Here is a 22,003-nt window from a genome sequence, read left to right as displayed (position 1 = left end):
CAGACATCGAGAACATTGTATAGTTACTACGATACATCCTGACAGACTAGGTCTCCTAATTTCTTATCTCTCCTGAATCTTCTATTATCACAAACTTATTATGACTGGGTCATCTACTGATGACTGCCAGTAGTGGTATCCTCATCCTTATCTAGGGCAACTGTACTTTTAAGACTCACTTTTATGTACTCGTGCCTTACATGAAATGGGCACACCATTTAAACCCATACTGACAAAAATATAACATTTCTTGGAGTACGTATCCTCATGATAGACCTCACATGTCTACTAACTCTATTTCACATTTCTGTGTACTCCACGAAAATCAAGACACTAACTGAGGTAATCTTATATTTCCCGAGGTATAACGTAGAATCTAGAAACAAAGAATTACAGGAAAAGACGAAACAGAATCCTATACTCCGCATGTGACTCCTAGTAGACTCTTCCCAACACTTAGATAATTTTTCCCTATGAATCTGGAGCCTAAGCTCTGATACCACATTTGTCACGACCCAACCTATGGGCCAGACCGGCACTAGGACCTGGGCCAGCCTTGTGAAAACCCATATATATTTATTATTTATTATTATTTTATTTTAATTAGCTAACAATAATTTAATATATTTATAAAAAATATATATATTTTATTAGATGGTCTGCTTATTTATTTTTAGATATATATATATTATTTTTGAAATTAAATATATATCTGCAATCTGAACAACCCAGTTCAATAATAACTCTATTTCCATTCTACATCTAATAGAACTCTTAAAATATATATATACCCTAATCATCTCTTCTACTAAACTTTGCTCTCAAAACATATTTGTCACCTCTTTTTTTTTTCTATCAAATACTCTCAACATAGAATCCCTAAATTTTTACTTCTCTATGCATCACGTTCGATTCTGTTTTCAAGATAAATTCTCATTCTTTATTCAATAATGGGTGAATTTGATTTTATTTTCTTTCATTGATTTGTTACAACTACCCTAGAAATTTATTTTTTTCTTTAATCATTAGTATTGAATTGGTTGATCATAATTACTGTTGAACAATAATTAATTATTATATATATATATATATATATATATATATATATATATATATATATATATCCCGTTCTCGTCCCACAACTCCCACCACCATGCGTCAGTTCTCGTCCCACGAATCCCACGACCTTCTCGTTTATATATATATAAAACTGTTCATCCAAATCCCACCTAATCCGCACCTCGTGTAAATTTCACAAATATATATATATATATATATATATATATATATATATATATATATATATATATATATATATATATATATATATTATTTTATTATTATTTAATATTTTTTTATATTTTGAGTATGTAGGAGATTCAAATATTCAATCAGTCAGTTGAAATTGTCTCTCTTCCATTGAAAATAACTATTGTCTTGGAGGTTCCAGGTGAGTGGTAATTATAGTACATAGCACCGTTTTAGTCCCTTTTAAAATTTCTTAGCATTAAGTTTGTTATTAAATGAAATTTTAAATCAATATTTTAACAATTATTTTATACGTGATTTTTTTAGAGTTTATTTTATTATTGAATTTTATTTCGATTTTGATTAAATAATTAATTTTATCAACTATCTCTGCATTAGACCCATTAGGATTCAGGGAACAGGCCTTTAATGTATTTATATTGATTGATATTTGACTATAAAATTTACCGATGTGTTACTGAATTGATTTGAGATTGATTTGATCTTATTGACTCTCTGAAACTATTGAAATATACTATTGGAATTGCACTATCAATTATTATTTGCTATCTGAAAGTTTTTATTGATTTTGATTGATTTGTACAAATTGATTTTCTATTTTGAATTGGTACCTGTGCCCAGTATCTGTTTCTGTTATCTGGCCCCGCCGTGTGGACTATCACGGTATTAGGTTGCATTGTCGAGTCATGCATCATTGTAGTTTATGGTTTGCATTAGTATCATATGCATTGATATCTGCAAAGGAGGAGGAAGGTATCTGATATCTGGTAGCGCGCTTACCATCTGGCCTTTGGTGATGTGGGGTATCATCACCCTGGTGCACTGTACCATAAAATTTTTATTGAATGAATTTCTTTTATATATATGTTTTATGAAGTTATTTTATTAATGATTTTGACAGCATGAGCATTATTTTATCGAATAGAAAATTTATTGTGAAATTAATCAAGCGTCTGCCTGTTCCTATTCCGTTGTGTGCTATAATTATCATTCACTGAGCATCTAGCTCAAACCACGTTTTCTCGTCATATCCTGCTTGGATCGTGAGAATTCTGCAGCTGATCCAAATATTCAGTCCATTTTCTGGAGAGGGACAACTTTGATTTATTTTCATGGTATGTCCGAATTCATGTTTTCTCGGGCTATTAATTAGTTTAGTTTATTGAACAGTTTAAGTTTTTATTGAAATCTGTAGAGACTCCGCAGTTTACTTATGGGATATTTATGATGTTATTCAGCATTTTGTTTATTTGGATTTTGTCTATTTTTTAGGATTAGTAAGTAACAATATATTCATTCAAGATACTCTGATAAGGCTTGCATGATTTAAAAATACTTAAATTATGCGTCGGTCACGGTTCAGAATTTTGGGTCGTGACAAGCCTAAAGCCCCCGAGGCCCGTAGTAAGCCTAACTGTTCATTAACCCAACTCTAAGGCCCATTTGGGCCCAATTTCAAGAAACCAACCGGACAGAGTCCGGCCATAAAGTGGACCTTTCAACGGGGAGTTTTTGACTCACCCGACCTGTAAACAAAATATATCATCAATTGGGGAGCTCAGCTCAACCTTCACATACTCATATCGGCATAAAAATAAATGGGAGCTCAGCTCCCTCATCCAATCCATCAAACATGCATATAATTTTACAGGTCCACATGACAATTTATATTACAGACCCGAATCATTTAAATATTTCTAACACATGCGGAAATTCTAGGAGTAAATAAAATTACAAAACTATTGATAAACAACCTGCGAAGGAGAAAAGCAGGTTAACCACAATAAAATCCTCCTGTAGCCTGAGAAAAAATATTGAACAGGAGTGAGCGTTCGACTCAGAGAGTAAAATATCAATTTTAACCATAATCTCTATAACTATCTAGAACTAATGCAACCTGTGGAGTGAAATGCAACAGCAACCATATTTTCACATCATAACAACAAAAAGGTAATTTGAAGCACTCACGCACCCTGTAACATCAATCATAATATATGGGAGCTGATCCCCTATACAGCTCTCTTAAATCCAACCTGGTGCCAGCGAAGAACTCAGCTCGGACTTCCACTTAATAACCAAATCGGGGTCCCAAAAAGAACTCAAGCCGTGTCTACCCCAAGGACCGGTCCCAAATAAGATCTCAAGCCGTGTCTACCCGTCCTATCCATAGTCCACACCACATCACACGCACGCCAACGCACGCACACTGCTCCAAATTACCACAACAATATCCATGGCACGCTAACAGTTATGAATGCAACATAAATCGTGCCTAGAGTTTAACTACATAAATATTTGCATATAAGTGATGCATGGGCATGCTTGAACATATAATAATATCGAAATTACAATTAAAATTAATATTTTACTCACAGACTTGGCAATCATCACGTGGCGGTGGCGGAGGAAGAAGGTCATCTGCTCACGACAATTATATTACAATTATTTAATACAAATGACCTAATACAAATCAAGAAAAGACCCAATACGTCCTAAGTCGTGCCGAAAATCCGGCAGAGTTTCCCCTATACCTAGGACCTACCCAACCTGCAAAAGGGCTCAAAACACACTTCTATATCCACAATCCATATATTCACAACTCAATCACATCACACAGCCCCTCCTGGGCCCATCAAATCAATTATTCATCACAATATGTAAAATTTCAATTTAGTCCTTATAATTGATCATTTTTGCAAAAACTGCTCAAATAAGCTCTAAAAATTATAAAACTCTGCCCCGCGGTCCTTAGAAATATTACTAAGCTATTGCAAAAAGAATCGTAATTTTCTAAGCTACCACGAATATTTTATGAATTTTTAATCCTATTTAAGCACTAGAAAATTACGAAAAAGCAAGGTTCGGGTTTACCTTTGCCGATTCCGACTTCGGGAACGCGCTCGGGATGCCTGACAATGGTGGGGTAGCCAAAACCTCGATCCAATTCGGAGACTTTTCCAGAGTCGGTCCATTCGCCGGAAATTCACAGATCCGGACAACTGTCGAATTTCCGCGAATTGAGGATACCTACACGAAGCCCAATAATAATATATAAAAAATCAGGGGTGTTACATCCTTGCTTTTCTCTCCTACCCATTTAGTCTCTTGAATGCAAGCAATATTTACCGTTTTCCTTTCCAAGGTATCCACAAGCTCCATTAATTTTCCTGTAAGTGATCCAACATTCTAAGTACCAACCATGATCCTCCTCCTATCCTATTCCTTCCTAATTGGTCTCCATATCTTCTATTATTTTCTATGTTTATCTTGTGTTCTGTTCCATTATCTGTTCTACTATCTGTCCTATGGACTAACTTCTTTACCCACACCCGTCCATGATATGGGAACCCTTGCTCACTTAACACCACACCCGGGCATCGGCATGGCTCGTCATTTTCGGTGAACTCCCTACACCCTTGCATATTTCTCAATACACTCGAGCTCTAATGTAGCGTATTGTAAGTAGAGGACGCCCCAACGTTTATATCATTTGAATACATATCATAAGGTGTGATGAAATTTTTACGCTAGTTGTCACCTACTACAACCCTACTCCTTTATCCGGGCTTGGGACTGGCTAAGCGCAAACTACTCAGGTGGAGTTTCTATGGAATTTATTATAACTAAACAAATTCATTAGATATAATTTACAAATAAATTCTAAACTTAAAATTATACATATTTTAACTGACAAAATTATCCTTTTATTATATATCATTTTATTCTATTTATTTTAAACACAAAATTTATTTTATTTGAAATGAATTTCACATTTAATATAAAATATATCAAATAAAAAAATTCAATTATAAATAAATTTTATCATGAAATTTGCTCATTTACAAATAAAATAAATTTCACCATAAAATTGAATCAATCAGAATCTTAAAAAAAATATGATGGACTTCAAATTTGATAATCAATATTTGCTAGTACATTAGGAATAAGACATTAAAATAAATTCTAAACAACTTATCCAAATTGCATTTATCAATACAAAATCCAGTTGTCAATTGTGATAAGCTCTTTGAAAGTCAATGGGCTAGTAGACATCCATCGATTTGATATAAGGTGATTTTAATTTTGATAATAATTTAGTAATTGAATATACAGATCTCACATTTAAAAAAAAAAATCACAGTATATACATATATAAAAAAAAAATCGTATAAGCAAAGGATATTAGAAAGTTATACTTACTTACAATATAGTATCTAAGTTGTTATCAAATAAGGTTGTTACTCTGATGAGGCAGTCGATTTGGCCCTTGACAATGCAACTTGCACCAAAGTGCAACTTGTACGGCACCACGGCTAAGGAAAATGTCAACGGGTGGAGTGCAGAAAACAAATAAAACTCTCGTCAAATCCATTTAAAAGCCGAACAGCTTCTACACCTCTAGGATGCGTCCTTAGTTCTCAGGTCTAACAGAATAATACCCAAGTGATATAGAGAGAAATATGAAGCTGGTTTGGTCTCCGGATACAGCTCTAAAAGCTTATATTTATACTGTTAAATCAGTAAGAAAACCTTCTTTTATTTTCTCATTCATTTACGTTCACTACTCGTACTAATTATTTAATTCATTTGCAGTGTGGGAATTTCAAAGAATCCGGCGTACCTGAGCTCCTCTCTGCCATGGCAGCCGGCTGGAACGCTAAGCTAATCGTCGAATCCTGGTCATACGGTGGTTCAATGGCCACGAGCATCGGATTAGCTGTCGCTGCACATCACACTTGCGGAAGACACGTGTGCATAGTCATGGATGAACGGTCACGAACTGAGTATATAAAATCCATTCAAGGCGCGGGCATGACGAAGACGGAGGTTATCGTAGGGGAAGCGAAAGAGGTAATGGCGGGTCTTGCAGGGGTGGATTTTTTGGTGGTGGATTGTAAACGGAGGGATTTTGTTAGGGTTTTAAGGTTCGCTAAGTTGAGCCATGAAGGCGCTGTTTTGGTACGCAAGAATGCGTTTCAGAGCACCCTTTCTGGGTTTAGATGGCATGGGGTGCTTGAGAAAGGGACACATGTCGTGAGATCGGTGTTTTTGCCAGTTGGGAAAGGATTGGATATCGTGAATGTAGGGAGTAGTGGTGGTGGAGTTGCGAGTTCAAAGAGGAGCCCTAGCCATTGGATTAGGTGTATAGATCAAAAGTCAGGTGAGGAGCACGTGTTTGGGGGTTAAATTTTTGGCGGTGCTAGTGCTTCAAGTTAAAGAATAAAGACTGCAATGGCCAGCCATGGAGTTCAATGTAGGGTGTGAGCTATTTCCTTTCTAAAAACAGTACTTGTGGTTCAAAGAGTTCAGATCGTATATTTATGTATGGTAAATATCGCTTTATCACAATATTATGGGTGTGATTTACTTTTTGATATATATATACCTTTTTTTTTATCATTTATTTTGAATTTCTAAGAAATTTAACTATGTGCAGGTGCATTTTAATATAAGTACTATTCAACAATGGCGCTTTGAGGTGATATTTAGTGTCTTGACTATATTAAAATATATTTTTTTATTTTTATTATTCGATCACATTATATTAATAGTTAAAAGTTGAGAGTTCATGAAAAATTATTTTTAATAAAATAATAATATTATTTTTACATAATTAATTTAATAATTATTTTTATTAAATATTTTTATATTAAATTATTATATAAAATAATTAATATTTTATAATTATTAATTAATAAAATAAATAACAACTAATAACCCATTGCTATTAAAATAATTAAAATAATTAATGTTATAACAGAGTTATAAATGTCGTGCTGCTTGTGGAATGGGACAAAATACAATAAATAGGAAGGAAATGCTAGTGTTTAAAATGAAAACTAATTCCATGAACAGAAAAGACTTTCTGCTTTGCAGAGGCCTCTTATTGAAATTTAATAGAGTTTGGCTTTACTCATTAGTTCAAATATATTTTTTTTTAGAAAAAAAATATTTTAAATGTTATTAGAAAAATAATTTAAAAAAATATTTTCAAATTATTATAATTAAAATATATTAAATTATTAATTTTAATTAATATATTTAAAATAATATTTTAAATAATAATGTTAAACAGAGTATTGGCACTGTCATGTTGGAAGCACAATGTGATGCGAATGAAAATGAATGAGTACTTAGGCATTCGCCTTCAACCAAGCCCTTTCTTCTTAAAATTGATCGATGGACCCAACGGATGAATTAAGCCCAAAAGAAGAGCCTGAACATTTCATTAATTGGGCCTGACTAGTCCATTAGATTCAACCTAGTTTCGGTCCATTATAATTCACATTTTTATGATTTTCTATGGATACCTAAGTCATGAAAATTAGAAGGGTGAATTTGCAGTACAGAATGAGACTCTCAAAATCACCAAGTGAACTGTTCTCTTTCTCTTATACAGAGCCATACACTCAGCATGGTATTTAAATTAATTACATGGGGAACACTGGACTTCTTGAAAAAAAAAAAAACATAAAGCCAGATGTGTTTTCCATGTTATTTGATACTTACATCATAGAGTCAGATTATAAAGTATTCTCTCTCTATAGCTTCAGGCTTCAATCTCTTGCTGTGGACAAGTGACCCTGTAGACGTGCTCCTCACCAGTGCACTCATCAACTCTAATAACCCATCTACTTCTTTTTCTCTGCCCACTTCCATCATCTACCTTGCCACCTATTCTGGTTACCAGCAGTCCCTCTCCAATGGGCAAAAAGTGAGTCTTGAATTCATTAGGCCATGATCCCTGAAAGGCATTAAACCCAATTATAAGCCTCCTTCCATTCCTTCCACACTCTCGTGCAGCTCTAAATACTCCTTCGCAATCATCAATATTGCAATCAATAAGCACAAAATCAGCCCTTTTGTAGTCACTCAGTAAAAGGGCCTTGGCATCTCCTATGACGAACTTTACACAATCTGCATAAGGTCCTAGAGAATTTCTTGATGCAATAAAATCAGATTCTGTGGATAAAATACACATTACTTGGCCACCTGTTTGTTGTGCAGCTGCCACCAATGGTAGTGTGGTGGATCCTGCAACTCTTGCAGAAGCAACAACCATGAGCTGTGCATTGTTTCCTGCAGCGAGGGCGGATATAAACTCAGCCATGTCAGGCTCCTTACTTCTTTTTCCCTGTAAAATGAAGAACTTGGATAAGAAAATTGGAAACAGAAGAAAAATGACTTGTAGCTAGAGAAAGAATTTTGGAGATTTACCATTTTCAGAGCTCGGAGATAAGCTTTGGTTGCATTCTCAGCTGACCAACAAGCCATATTAAAACCTGGTGCTGAAGCTGAAGTATGTGGTTTAGACTTTTAGAGTATTATTGGCACTGAAATATGTGCTTCCAATAGGGAAGACACAGCTTTATAAATATGCATGAAAAAATGAAAATAGAAACAACCGAGGGAGGTGTTGAAGAAATTCTTCCATGCCAACTGGCAGGCATAATTGAAAATCCAATTGACAAATACAGCTGAACTCTTTCTCTTATATATCAGGCTATTAGCCTATTAGGCTTACTGGTTGATTTTCTATTGGAGTAAATAAATGGCAGTAGATCCAATTATCATTTGTTTAATGGCAAATACACACATTGTAATGGTAAATCCGAAGATGCATTAGATGAAATAATTTAAATTTAGAATTTTCATAATGCAACTTGATGGAAGTACGCGGTTACCATATTAAGAAATCAGGTGTTGAATCTGTGTACTGTCCCGAAACCAGTAAATGAAAGTCCACAGGCAATGATCAAACATGTTCCAACTTGTCACGCATGTCGCCAACTCCACCACCAACAGTGTCGCACTACATGTTCCTTGGCGCGGGCATGATCTGGTTTAAACTTGAAATTGAATTAAAATTAATTTAATTAATTTAGAATTAAAATTCTTTAAATTAAATTTAAATTACTGAAGACATATCACCTACTTGCCAGAATTAAATTTAAATTTTTATTCTCTCAAATTTTTAGATTATTTTGAAGAAGTCATTCAAGGTCTATTGCTATTAATGGACTAAGCAAATTAAAAACACGCCCGCAAGAGAACAGGCAAGACAAACTACCTATAGAAAATGCTAAATTAAAGATCCATGGATGCCCTCTTGTTCCATCAAAGCTAACAAACAACACAAATGCATATGCAACCTCTAATAGAAAAATAGTAACAACCGACACAGAGATCTAAGCTGGATCACATTTCTATATACGTCAGCACATTGATTGTTGCAGCCTACCCTTGGTTGGTATGATAATGTAATGTTAGACTTGCATCTTGGGATTCTTGAGATCGAGGTCATTCCTTCATTTTTTTTTTGTTTGTGCGGGCAAATTATCAAGGGGGCAGTATTGAAAAATTAAATTACCAAAAAGGGATGGGATACAAATTATTTATCAAAAGGAGGTGAAAGTTGATGACTTGACAGAGATAGAGTAAGACTCAACTATGACTAACGTCTAAGAACTAAAATAAAATAAAATTAATTTATGTGGACTAAAATATAAAAAAATATATAATTCAAAACGCAGGATGCTACCTAGAGTAGTGACTTACGCTGCCTCTTTGAATATATTCTCTTATGGTATGAAATTATATTGAAAACAGAAAAAAAAAAAAAAAAAAAAAGCACCTGGGAGCAAAGTGCTACCATAGGTAGTGACCAAGGACATCACCTAATTCCTTCTTCCCTCTTGTTTGGTGTGAAGTGAACTAACTGAAATATATATATATATATACACTACCTGGTGGGACTCAACAGCTGGGCGCTACCCATGGTAACTCTAGCTGAGTTATCTTGTGAGGCAGCCAGACTCTTCCATGGGCAGCGTCTAGTGTTGTGCCTTTCCAATGTAGTCCCAGCACGCACAATCATTTCTCACGTCCTGCGTCCCGTAACACAATAGAGTGGTAGATAGACTCTACATATAGTAGCGTCTCTTACCCTCTATATATATAATATCCTTAATTTTTAAATAATTATTTTATATGTAAATATAAATATTTTAGTCTAACCCTGGTGTTGTGGGTTTTACGTAGGTACTTTCGTTTCGTGGCAATTTGATCGTCGCCTGGATCTGCGATTTCGGACAGAGCAGATAAGCTGCCGGAATCACTTCGAAACCAGGTCAAAGTTATAGGCTACCTCATCATTTTCAAACGCCCCGGACCCGTTCCAAGCGTCAGAATTAGCATAGGTAAGCCCAAACTCCGAGTTTCTTCAATTTTATAGTGTTGGATTTAGAATAAAATTCTATAAAATATTCGTGGGTAGCTAGAAAATTATAATTCCTTTTGCGTTAGCTCTATAATATTGCTAAGGACTGCAGGACAAAATTTTAGAATTTTTAGAGCTATCTAGAATGACTTTTGCAAAATATCCGATTTAAATCTTATAATTGAATTGTTAGATTACGTGAGATTTGCCTAAGTCGGAGGGCCCAAGAGGGGCCATGTGTTGTTGTTGAGATGATGTGTGGCTTTAGAAGTGTGATTTAAATTACTTTGCAGGTTGGGTAGGTCCTACGTATAAGGTAAACTCTGCCGAATTTTAGATACAACTTAAGGTGCTTTTGGTTCTTTTTAAGCTTGTATTAAGTCAATTATATTAAATAATTTTAATGTAATTGTTAGGTGAGCCGGAACAGCCTTCCTCCTCCGCCCAGCCACTACAGTGACCTCGGTTTACATCTGTGAGTAAAATATTGATTTTAATTATAATTTTAATATTATTATATGTTCATGCATGCCCATGCATCACTTATCAATATATATCTATGTAGTTAAATACTAGGCACGTTTTATACCGCATTCTTAATTGATGATATGTTATGGATGTTGTTTTTTGGTAATTTGGAGCAGTGTGCGTGTGTTGGCGTGCGTGTGGTGTATGATATGGGTTATGAACAAGAAGGGTAGACGCGACTGGAGCTTGACTCTCTAGGACTCAATCCTTTATAGATAAGTCGGGGTAGGCACTGCTCGAGATGATCTCGCTGACTCTCGCATTTGGTTTATTAAGCGAAAGTCCAGCTTGAGAGACACTCGCTGCAGAGGTTGGATTAAGAGAGCTGTATAGGGGATCAGCTTCCATATATGTACTGTTTGAACATTATTGGGTGTGTGAGTGCTCCAAATTTACATTTTTACTGTTATGATGTGACTTGTATAAAAATTTTGATAGTGATGGATTCTACTCTTAAGGATGCATTAGCTTTAGATAACTATAGAAATTAGGGTTAAAACCGGTATTTTACTCTCTGAGTCGAACGCTCACTCCTGTTCACCTTATTTTTTTTCAGGATACAGGAGATTTCTTGTTGATTTCTAACCTGCCTCTCTCCTTCGTAGGCAATCTATTAATATCTTTTATGCTTGTATAATTTTACTAAATTCTAGACTACGCATGTATTAAGATTATTTTAATTAATTTGGGACTGTAATATAATATTATGTTAAATTTGTAAGAACATTAAATGAATGTATGTGTGCATGTGATTAGATTAGATGAGGGAACTGAGGTTCCGTTTGATTTTATGACATGATGAATATGTGGAGGGTAAGCTGAACTATCCAATTTGTTATATATTGTGCTTACAGGTCGGGTGAGTAAAAAACTCTCGTTGTATGGTCCATGTTATAGCCAGGCTTTGTCCTGTTGAATTCTTAAAATTGGGCTTAAAATGAGCCTTAGGATTGAGTTAAGTAATAGTTTGGCTTATTACGGGCCTTGGGGGTTTTAGGCTTGTCCAGATTCTAGTGCCGGTCTGACCCATAGGTTGAGTCGTGACAATATAAGCCTTCCTCTCCTTCTCTCCCTTTCATTTTATGCATGCCTTGGTCACTACACATGGTAGCACCTTGCTCCCAAGTGATTTTTTTTATATATTTTTTTCTTGTTTTCAACATAATTTCTTTATATATTTTTTTCTTGTTTTCAACATAATTTCATGTCAAACGAGAGTATATTCAGAGAGGTAGTGCGGATCACCACCCTAAATAGCATTTTGCATTTTGAATTATATATATTTTTTTCATTTCAATCTACATAAATTAATTTAATTTCATTTTAACCCCTAGAAGCTAGTCATAGTTGAATATTTTTCTCTCTCTGCCAAGTCATCAACTTTCAACCCTTTTTGGTAAATAGTTTATATCCCATTCGCTTTTGGTAATTTAATTTTTCAATATCACCTCCTAGATAATTTGCCCTATTTGTGCTGTTGAATCTTATTCTTACCACCGAAATAGGTTATGGCTTCTATGCAAGCGACAGGGAAGCAATAGCGAACGTTCTCTTGCCGCCGAATATGGTGCCATAAGGTATGGACGAGTTTTGAGTTGTGCCATTTTCATTGTCATACGCGTGAGAAATAAAACCATATAATGCCAGCAACGTAGAATAAAATGGCCATCTGAAACAATGGCTAAAATTTTTTACATATAAGATCCTATTCAACTTCTCTCTTGGAATTGAACTGTAGAGAAAAGAAAGCACCATAAATTCTCAGCGTAAAGGTCTCCAATGTTCACAACTTGGTAATGAAGACACAAGATATGATCTATTTTAATTTTCGAAAGCCAAATAAGCGACTGGCTGCTATGTACAGGGTCTGACAAAAATCATTTCACCATGGCTTGACACCACGCTGCGGCCTGCCCGAGGCCAAATTCCACTCTTGATTCTATTACAGGCAATTTGCAAACGTATCTCTTGATTTATTCAATGTTGATCCTAAGAACAGTTTTGCTTTTTCCTGCAGAAGTTACTCCAGTATTTCGGTGATGTTCTACTGATGGAAGTGCCCATCTGCCCCAAGTTGTCATCTCCTTCTGTTCTCTGTTGCTAGAAGCTACATTGCCATTCTCAATTTTGTCATTACAAGCTGAAAACAAAACGACTGTTCTAAACAACTTGATGCCCATGCTAGACTAACTATTAGATTAAATAGAAATACTCTTATCACGTATTGTCCAGATCCATACTGTTGTCTGTGTGTACCAAACATGTCATCAATTTCCTACGGTGATAAAAGGAAAAACAGCATGCAATAATGAAACAACTAAATGTACAATGAAGGGGCCAATCATGGTGGTCCGTGATTGATAAATATCTACTCGAAAAACGTGCCTTCATCTAATCTGTACTCAAACCTTTTTTCTTCTAAAGGGCTAAGTAAGCCTGAAGGAAAGCCTAGATCATGCATATGTCTCAGACTAGAATGTTAGGCACAAACCTACTCAGTGAAGTGCAAAATCTTCAAGCACAATGACCCGTAACAAAAATGGAAAACGAATTCTAGACCAAACACATCATCTCATAAGGAGGTGACTACTGTTACCTGTATTACCATTGATATCAAATTGATTACTTAAGCCAGGCAACTGTCCTTTTACATTACCATTCCACGCTTCTTCAAATGCAGCAACTTCATCTGGAAAATCATTGCAAAATTAGTTCTTCTATTGACCAGAGGAATTGAATATATTCTAAAAAATCAGAAGAATCTGCAGCCCCAACAGACCTTCATTCAGATTGTGTAAAGTTTGGGATGTATCCACCTTGCCATCTGAATTAAGCTTCCTTGTGACAGAATGGCCCTGAATAAGGAATACAACCATCTCAATCCCTCCATAAAAAATGTTTTCTTTAATGTCCACATGCAATAATAGAGTAGTTATTCGTTCCTTCCCTGCTTATCTAAGACCAACTAGGGGTGACAACTGACAAGTAATCAAAAAACCAGACAACAAGGAAAGCGAATAAAGATAGCATTCAAAGAAAGAAGAGTAGGATGATCATTAAATCCCATCAGATCCAATAAAAGTGCTGGAGCATTTTTTGATAAGACAATTTTCAAAAGTTGATTTTCTCCAAATAACCCAAGAAAAAAAAATCAGTAGCAAAGAAATAGGTCAATGCCACTGACACTTGACAGGTAACCTGTGCTGCAATTAGACTATAACAAGACATATGAAGATGAAGTAAAGTCCACTAACGAGCATTAATCATTGAAAACAGACAATTTATATCATAAACATTTGAACACCTATTGAATTTCATTAATGACTTAGAATTATTATCCAAATTCTTTCAATGAGCACATTGTCCCACTAGCAAGATAATAACCTTATCATGAAGCCCTCTAGAGATCCGATGTGTTGCTTGACCCGTTGATTTGTCCACTTCTTTGTTCTCCTCAATTACCACCTGAAACAAAATCACAGCATTATAATAGGAAAAAATGAAAATGATTCATCTCAACTAGAAAATTTACTCACTCCATCACTGCCTGCCCTTCTGGTCCTTGTAGAAGTGTAATATGCTCCATCTACACCACCATATGTGACTTTGCAAGTCTGAAAACTGAAATTGCGAGCCTGCGGCTTAGTTCCTTCCATCTTGTTATCATCATGGATACAATTCACATTCTTGCTTTTCACCTCTGCCAAATCAGTTATGGTTGTCATTATTGTTTACAAGCACATATTATTTACAAGCTAAGAAATGTCTAGATATCAATGTAAAGTTCATCTACCTTCAAAATCATCATCAGGATACTCAATAAATGGTTCTTTGCCTGAGCCAGAGTGTATATCTTTTTCTTTTTCCTCCTTATCATCAGATACTAGTTCTTCTATAACTAATTCGTTTGCTCCATTGGCATGCAATGCATCACTACTACCAGAATTTGGAGGTTCAAGCCTGGTAGATTCAAACATGCTCCCAAATGGGCGAGTAAAGAATGGGTCATCAAATGGATCTTTCCCCCCAAACAGGCTGGGCATCATGCCAAAGCCCCGGAAATTACTGAAAGGGTCATCCTTGCCAAAGAAATCGTTTCTACCTTCTCTTTCCCTCTGCATCTTCTCTGATTTATCAATTCAAACAAGGTAGAGCAGATTAAGAATAGACAAACATTTGAAAATCCATCCTCTAGGAAAACCTATCAGTTTGGTCTCTAAGAGAAAAGCTTTCAAGGATCCCACGCCTCAATAAACAATAAATGAATTGATAAAAATTGAGTGTTACTGCCGCAGAATAAGATTAATAAATTTAATTACCTCAAAAACACAACGTTTTCCAGCAATCAAACAAGCAACAAAGAATAGAGTTTTACAAAATAAGATTCAAAAAAAGGGACAAACAATCAACTAAGTGCATGTTTGATAGACTATGAAAACTTGTAAATTCAATCATTCTACCATATCTCACACAAGAATATTCACGATATTAAATATTTTCTGATTAGTGGAACAGAAGAAGCGTTCTTTTGCATCTTAGATTGCATAGTCGAGAACCCAAAAGAAAAAAAAAAGGTGGAAAGTAAAATCCATGGAGATGAAAGTTAAAGGGGACGATCATCTGTAGCTATCGATCGAATTGTTTAAAGAAAGTTACTGATGTTCGGTTTCCTCTGATTGCTAGCATTGAATAGCAAAAGGACTTTTCTTTTTTTTTTTTTTTTTAAAAGGTAAACAAATTAACGTTGAAAATTCTCTGTTTAACAAGCATTAAAGTGACCAAGGGAAACCACAAATCAAGTTATCATATAGCGGGAAAGGAAGAGATAGTAATCTTAGAAAATATAAGTTAAACTAAAAGGGAAAATAATTACAAATATGATAGGCTAGAGAAAACGCAGGAAAATGGATAAGAAAAGTTGAAAGAATTACCTGGAGACTGCAATTTTGCGAACGAAGATTCTAGGGTCGAGAGACAGAGAAGGTACCGGAATCAACAGCGTTTTAGCCTTTCCGTGCGGATTTTATATATACGTGTAACGAGAAATTGAAAATTTTACACCACACACTCAATACTTTTCTCTTCGCTAGACCAGAATGTTCCCCTTTTTTATTTTTATTTTTATTTTTTTATAAATGTAAATTTTGTAATTAAATTACATAAATTTTGTGGTTCTTTTTTTAACGTTTTTTTCATAAGAATTCAATAAAAGTTTAAATTTTCAGATTTTATAATTGTAAAAATAATTTAAATAACTTATTAATTATTTTTATAATCTTTGCTTAAATTAGGAAGAGTGAAAATTGCATTATTTTAAAATTTAAAATCAATAATAAGCAAGGCCATAAATTACTGATTCTCGTACTTTGTGAAGTTACAAAACATTCTCCATGAAAAGCTTGCCTTGAAAAATAATTATTAAAATCAAATTATCAAAATTGGTTAATGAATTTTTCTTTAAATTATTTTTTAATGAGTCAAATCCAATTCTAATTTGATTTTGTCATTTAAAAAGCTAGAGAGATTTGCAGCACGCCCCCTGCAACTTGCAACATGAATGATACTGATGAAGCCAATCCCTGTTCAGGAAGGAAAAGGGCAAACATACGATGCAAAATTTGCCGAGTCCTAATGAAGAATAGAAGGATCTACCACCTCTGCCGAGGTCGGCAAAAGCCAGAGACTGATTTTCTATATTTACCATTCAATGTACAACAAAACCTACACGCTACATAAATTAAGTTACATCTCTTTTCTTGCAGTTCCCAAACTCCTCACAATTAGAATCATGCCTTCCCCAGTATTCTGCAACCTACATTTTGATCTGCCAAATCAGCTTCTCAACTTCTCCTTTTAGATGGGAACGAATGGTTAGGAGCCCATATTAGCTGCAATTTGTTTATCATGGTTTGGACATAATGGCACATGTTGGTTGGGCTCCATCTGTATTGTTATAAAAGAAAATTTTCCAGTTCCGTGACATGTGCCACAACTGGTCCCTAGAACTCTTGGGAGTCCAACTCAGGTTTTGATGGATATTCAAGACCCTGAAGTTCTGGCATTCGCCGCAAATCTTCTTCTGAATAAGCCGGAATGAACCAGTATCGTTTATCTGCCCCAAATACCTGATGGACATACACCAAAATGTTTATTAGAGAACAAAACTGGATGGAGATTAATCAAGTGCTACCAGCAGAGGAAAAGCTTCCACAAAATAGGCAAACGCAAAGATTGAACTCAAAAGGAGGAAGGTTTAGCAACTTCACAATTAACTTTAATAAGGTAAATTAAATGTGAGTTACTTCAACACAGCCTTAACAAAAGATTAGATTACATGATAAACAACAATTGCTTATGATTCAACAAGATAATGAACTCATGGCAGACTGCCAAAAAATTTTCAACATCACTGTAACCTTGTTTTAACATTCCTTTTATCTTAAGTGACACATGCATCTGTTCATAGCTTTGGCCTACAATGGCAGCCATGCAAACACATGGAAGCTGAGCAAGAAAAACCATTCTGCATGAACCATGTCCACTCATTCAGATTATTTTAAGTTCTACTCAAATATCAAAACAGGTGGACCAATTCTCCTTCTTCACACTTGCCAAAATGAAGTCAAAATTTTTCTTGTTCACAACACAGTACCAGACAGTTATTCACCTCAAGATTAAAAACCCCGATTGGAGTTCATACTCCATAAAAGCAGAAAACAATTATTTGAAACACAGTTTGATGACATGGCAGCGCTTATAATTTATTTCACAACTTGCAGTGCAAAACCTCTCTCTGATCCCTCTTCAAGTCAAACGTTTCTATGATGTTTCGTCCATTTTTCAGAGATGAGTGCTGCATCCTCATCATAAGAAGATGAAGAAAGCATTAGAGTACATGAACCATGAGATAACTCCTGTGCTGGGGTTTCTCATATTTGTCATAGATGAGTTTGCCTAGAATGCATACAGAAAGTAATAGTTCCTCAAGTATAATAAACAGAAAAGGGGTTTAAACTTTTAATTAGACTAGAATTGCAGAGAGTTGTGAGTTTGACCAATTTTGAACATATCATTTCTCAGATTTCATACAGGGCATTCACGAAAGAAAGCCAAGCAGAGAATAGCAATAAACTGCAATAAAAAGACCACCTGTTCAAAATTCTTCCTACGACCAAGGTCATAGCGCCATTTCGGCGTGGTTTTCTTCTCATATGCCTGATCCAAGACAAATAGCAATTCAATCAGCAGATCATCCCTAACAGGCATCATGGAAGTAATAATTTAATATCTTTAACATTGAACAACCAGAGATCCATAAAAAATGGAATAAAAAAAAACTTTGGAAATTAAGCATCTAAACCCAAAGCTAGAAAATTTCAAAGGAAGTGGCTATTATAAGCTAATCTTATATGAAAATAAGCTTAACAATTGTTAGATCAAATATTTACATCTGAATTCATGCGCTCATTATACACATTTTAGTTGATTCAGCACAAATCCGAATACAAATATTTGATGTCATGGCTGTTAAACTTGTTCTCATATAAAGTTAAGCTTCTATTATATGCACCCAAGTTCAAAAGGAGCCAATTGAGCATGTAGCACAAAATGTAATTCACGAAGGTCCATCACCACATTGAGTCAAATTTATGCCAAATGCTTATATGACAAGTAATCAATTTTTATTATTACCATTGAAGCTTCATTTAAGTCCCACGGATCCTTTTGTGCATCCAGAAATCAAGCACAAGAGACTTGCTTAATGTTAAAAGAAACAAATGCCAAAGCATAAAATCAGATAGGAGTAGACCAAGTTAGGCAAAAGAAAATACCTCAATAGTAGTCGTATTAACAGAAACCAATGATATGTGCATGACTAGAAATCCCAGAACACTAAATGCAAATGCCAGATTCAAAACTGTAAAAGAGCAGTATTAGTTATAGAAAGACAGACTTTACTGATTAAACAGGTCAGAAAAAAAGGCTAAGTAGATCCTACCAAAGGCAAGAAATGCGGTTGCAAGGGTCCCAGGAGTTCCAGGAATGTCATTATCACTAAAGAAAGCTATAAATTGTGGCAGCAGTGACAAAGTCACAAGACTTGTCTCAAGAAATGTGTAGAACTGCATTAACAGTTAAGATCACTATCAAGAAAATGTCAAGAGAAGATGTCTACTACCAACAAATTAAAATGAATCTAGACTATGAAAAAACATAGTTTATACAAGGACACAATCACCAAGGATATACAATCAGAGCCAAGATTGTTTACTCAGAAACTCTTTTAGGAAGACCTCTATCCAATTTTATATTTTAAAGGACCTTATGAGAGAAATAAGTTACAAAAAGCATATGCTTTATTCTCTTTCATATTTCAAAAAATTAATTGAAATATAAGTACATATGAAGAGAGAGCTCCCTACTTTAGCTATACATACAAAGAACATGCAGTGTGGCTTAGGCAGTGAAGCACAACTTACCAAAAATAGAAGAAAATATTTATAATTTAATGCCCCAACACAATTTACGACCCATACACAATGATGGTCCATCTTTAGCACACACCTCCCACCTGAAAGAAATAAAATAGACTTTTTTTTTGTTTTTACTAATGAACAAGGTAATAAAGAAAAAGAAAGTTTGGAAGGAAACTCACAAACAGAGCAATGGTGGCAACGAGGTGGTTTCAGCTGGTTGCACTTCCGGCAGTACCGGATTCTTTGATTGGATGGATTGGCCGGCAGGCCATTGAAATCTGAGGCATTTAATGGGTAAGCCTCACCTCTTTCCTCTTCAACAACAGGCCTCCAATTAGAAGGCACACTACCAGGATCAGTTAAAACGACAGAAAAGTAACTCCATAAGAGCATCACCAACTGCAAATTTAAACAAAATCTTCGCCTTTAATTCCAATTTTTAGTATACCCGATCAAATACTTTTTAACACTATTTGAAGCTAAAAAAATTCTAAGATCCGCAACTCCCTTTGCCAATTAATTAACAATCCAAGGAAATTACACAATTAGAAAATGTCCACGAGCTACCGTAATTCCATTACTTCATAAAAAAGAGAAAGTTCCCATTTCTTTTTAAAAAGAAAGGGAGCTGGAATCAATATTGTCTAACCAAAAACTCAATGTGATAGAAAAATTCCCTTAACCGGAAGGCAGGCAACCAAAAAGCTTGAAAAAGAGTTGGAAAACTAGCAAGGAAAAAGAAAAGAAAACTTACCAAACAATGAAATGGGATCAAGAGAGCAAGAGCAGTGACAGAATCAAGCCCGCTATCATACAAAGCGGGGCCATAATTGGTCAACACGACGGCATAATAGGTGACACCCACAACCCCAAGCACCAACAGGATCATGATCGAGCCCAGGCCACGTAGGGCCGTACAAAACTTGAATACGTTCCAAGCCATAGCAGCTCCAGATCTATGCATACTAAATAAAACAAAAGAAGATAACTGTAAATCCAAAAAGTTGGGTCTTGAGCTGGAGATACTTAGATAACTCAATAAAATGGAATTCAAGAAAGAAAAAGGGAAAATTTCTTTTTCTTACTTTCGTGTAGTGTTGTGATTTATGATCTGTGAATCTAGGGTTTATCGGATTTGGGATTCCAGGTGGAGCGTGGAATCCATGTTAGGACACGAGGTCTGAGAAGCAGGAGAGAGGCAGGGAAGGAGAGAGTGTTTTTCTTTTTTAATTTATTTAATTATAATTAAATTAATATAAAATAGAGAAATAATAAGTGATGGTAAAGTGGAATAATTGCTTGAAAGACTTTAAAAGGTCTTTGAGGGAAAGGTCTTTAAGGTTCCCTTTGTAGTCAGTAAGGTCTTACGATCTAGAAGCTGCTCGTCTTTCAACCTTGGACTGCAGCGGTTCCCAGTTAGATATCTTTATTTATTTATTTATTTTCATTTTTAAATAATTGCTCTTTATTAAAATTTTTCATAAAAAATTATGAAAAGCGCGTGACATTAGAGTTGACAAGAAACTATTTTCGTTGTGAAAAATGGATTTAGAATTTTTTTAAAATTATTTTAATTATTATTTATTCATATTTAAAACTCATTTTTTAACTTAATTTACACACACACACAATATGCATCGAAGAGAAGGTGGTACATTTAAAACTCAAATAAGTATACTCACTAAAAATAGTCATGTATAGCAAGTCAATGTGCTGCTAAATTAGCAGTTCTGGGAATTGATCTAAGCCGACATATAGCATAATTAACAAACTTGTGAGTGCCTATTTAAATTTTTTTTTTAATAAAAATATTATTTTAATATTATTAAAAAATAATTTTAAAAAATATTTTATTATTTTAATATTTTTATAATTAAAATATATTAATTTTAATTTTAATTTTTTTTAAATATTTTTTAGTAATATATTTAAAAAAAAATCTTCTCAATAACAATTTTAACAACCATGCTACACGGACTCGAGTATTTAAAGTGCCCGCCTGCAAGCCACTGCCTCGGCAACCAAATAAGGCCTGTTAATTTAAGTGCCCGCCTGCAAGCAACTGCGTCAGCAACCAAATAAGGCCTGTTAATTTTTGCCAAGCACACATGGGATCTTCGACTTATCATTACCAGAATTTCCGCATCAAGTGTTCAATCACTTGACAAAACCATTGTAAGGCTTTGTTCAGTATTAAATTTTAGAGTTTAAAATTATCTTTTTAATAAAAATATTTTTAACATATTATTTTAAAAAATTATTTTATTATTTTAATATTTTATTATTAAAATTAATAAAATTTAATTTTTAATTATTTTTTAATACTTTATCATTAATATATTTAAAAAAAATAATTTTCTAAATAACATTTCCAATAACAAAGTCAAACAAATCCAAAGAATTTAAAAAGCTGACATAGGAATTGCAAATAAAACAGATTTAATTAGTATTTCTCCACTTGCTTGTGACAGAAGTTGTTGCTTCCGATTCTGCAATTTACTTCTCACTT

At 34.5% G+C, this 22,003-nt stretch overlaps 4 protein-coding genes across 8 annotated transcripts; 1 reads left to right on the top strand and 3 right to left on the bottom strand.

Moving 5' to 3' along the window:
* The first annotated feature begins 5,503 nt into the window (after positions 1–5,503).
* On the top strand, positions 5,504–6,646 carry LOC110662987 (uncharacterized). The gene is made up of 2 exons (XM_021822167.2): positions 5,504–5,789; positions 5,863–6,646. Exons 1-2 carry the CDS (start codon positions 5,730–5,732, stop codon positions 6,454–6,456), a joined length of 654 nt encoding a protein of 217 aa, XP_021677859.2. The 5' UTR covers positions 5,504–5,729; the 3' UTR covers positions 6,457–6,646.
* Positions 6,647–7,635: 989 nt separating this feature from the next.
* Positions 7,636–8,688, bottom strand: LOC110662986 (uncharacterized). Of its 2 annotated transcripts, XM_021822166.2 has the most exons (3): positions 8,488–8,688; positions 8,255–8,404; positions 7,636–8,014 (listed from the first exon to the last, which is right to left on the bottom strand). In XM_021822166.2, exons 1-3 carry the CDS (start codon positions 8,542–8,544, stop codon positions 7,820–7,822), a joined length of 402 nt encoding a protein of 133 aa, XP_021677858.1. In that variant the 5' UTR covers positions 8,545–8,688; the 3' UTR covers positions 7,636–7,819. The 2 variants fall into 2 exon arrangements, with proteins under 2 accessions (XP_021677858.1, XP_021677856.1); XM_021822164.2 differs by having other exon boundaries at positions 7,636–8,404; positions 8,488–8,673.
* A 3,957-nt stretch (positions 8,689–12,645) lies between these two features.
* LOC110663000 (uncharacterized) lies at positions 12,646–16,107 on the bottom strand. 4 transcript variants are annotated; one of them, XM_021822177.2, is made up of 7 exons: positions 15,949–16,107; positions 14,811–15,143; positions 14,554–14,717; positions 14,402–14,482; positions 13,797–13,872; positions 13,614–13,706; positions 12,646–13,157 (listed from the first exon to the last, which is right to left on the bottom strand). In XM_021822177.2, exons 2-7 carry the CDS (start codon positions 15,136–15,138, stop codon positions 12,991–12,993), a joined length of 909 nt encoding a protein of 302 aa, XP_021677869.1. In that variant the 5' UTR covers positions 15,139–15,143; positions 15,949–16,107; the 3' UTR covers positions 12,646–12,990. The 4 variants fall into 4 exon arrangements, with proteins under 4 accessions (XP_021677869.1, XP_021677870.1, XP_021677872.1 ...); XM_021822178.2 differs by having other exon boundaries at positions 13,623–13,706; XM_021822180.2 differs by having other exon boundaries at positions 12,646–13,124; positions 13,623–13,706.
* Positions 16,108–16,666: 559 nt separating this feature from the next.
* LOC110662999 (probable protein S-acyltransferase 14) lies at positions 16,667–20,783 on the bottom strand. Its single transcript, XM_021822176.2, has 8 exons — positions 20,580–20,783; positions 20,249–20,459; positions 19,674–19,893; positions 19,498–19,589; positions 19,017–19,140; positions 18,850–18,935; positions 18,167–18,232; positions 16,667–17,142 (listed from the first exon to the last, which is right to left on the bottom strand). The coding sequence occupies exons 2-8, from the start codon at positions 20,456–20,458 to the stop codon at positions 17,017–17,019; spliced, it is 924 nt and encodes a 307-aa protein (XP_021677868.2). The 5' UTR covers position 20,459; positions 20,580–20,783; the 3' UTR covers positions 16,667–17,016.
* Positions 20,784–22,003: the final 1,220 nt, after the last annotated feature.

This window comes from Hevea brasiliensis, chromosome 2 (assembly GCF_030052815.1).
Source record: "Hevea brasiliensis isolate MT/VB/25A 57/8 chromosome 2, ASM3005281v1, whole genome shotgun sequence".
Taxonomy (NCBI): Eukaryota; Viridiplantae; Streptophyta; class Magnoliopsida; order Malpighiales; family Euphorbiaceae; genus Hevea; species Hevea brasiliensis.
Note: the sequence above shows the minus strand (reverse complement) of the source record. Positions and strands in the feature narration are given on the sequence as shown.

Coding starts and splice junctions, on each gene's coding strand:
- LOC110662987 (XM_021822167.2), top strand. CDS start 5,730: ATGAAGCTGGTTTGGTCTCCGGATACAGCTCTAAAAGCTTATATTTAT. Junction 5,790..5,862: donor ATATTTATACTGTTAAATCA/GTAAGAAAACCT, acceptor ATTCATTTGCAG/TGTGGGAATTTCAAAGAATC.
- LOC110662986 (XM_021822164.2), bottom strand. CDS start 8,544: ATGGCTTGTTGGTCAGCTGAGAATGCAACCAAAGCTTATCTCCGAGCT. Junction 8,405..8,487: donor ATCTCCGAGCTCTGAAAATG/GTAAATCTCCAA, acceptor TTCATTTTACAG/GGAAAAAGAAGTAAGGAGCC.
- LOC110662999 (XM_021822176.2), bottom strand. CDS start 20,458: ATGCATAGATCTGGAGCTGCTATGGCTTGGAACGTATTCAAGTTTTGT. Junction 18,936..19,016: donor AACCGCATTTCTTGCCTTTG/GTAGGATCTACT, acceptor GCTCTTTTACAG/TTTTGAATCTGGCATTTGCA. Junction 18,233..18,849: donor TTAATACGACTACTATTGAG/GTATTTTCTTTT, acceptor GTCTTGGATCAG/GCATATGAGAAGAAAACCAC.
- LOC110663000 (XM_021822177.2), bottom strand. CDS start 15,138: ATGCAGAGGGAAAGAGAAGGTAGAAACGATTTCTTTGGCAAGGATGAC. Junction 14,483..14,553: donor GAAGGGCAGGCAGTGATGGA/GTGAGTAAATTT, acceptor ATTTTGTTTCAG/GTGGTAATTGAGGAGAACAA. Junction 13,873..14,401: donor CTAGAGGGCTTCATGATAAG/GTTATTATCTTG, acceptor TTCCTTATTCAG/GGCCATTCTGTCACAAGGAA.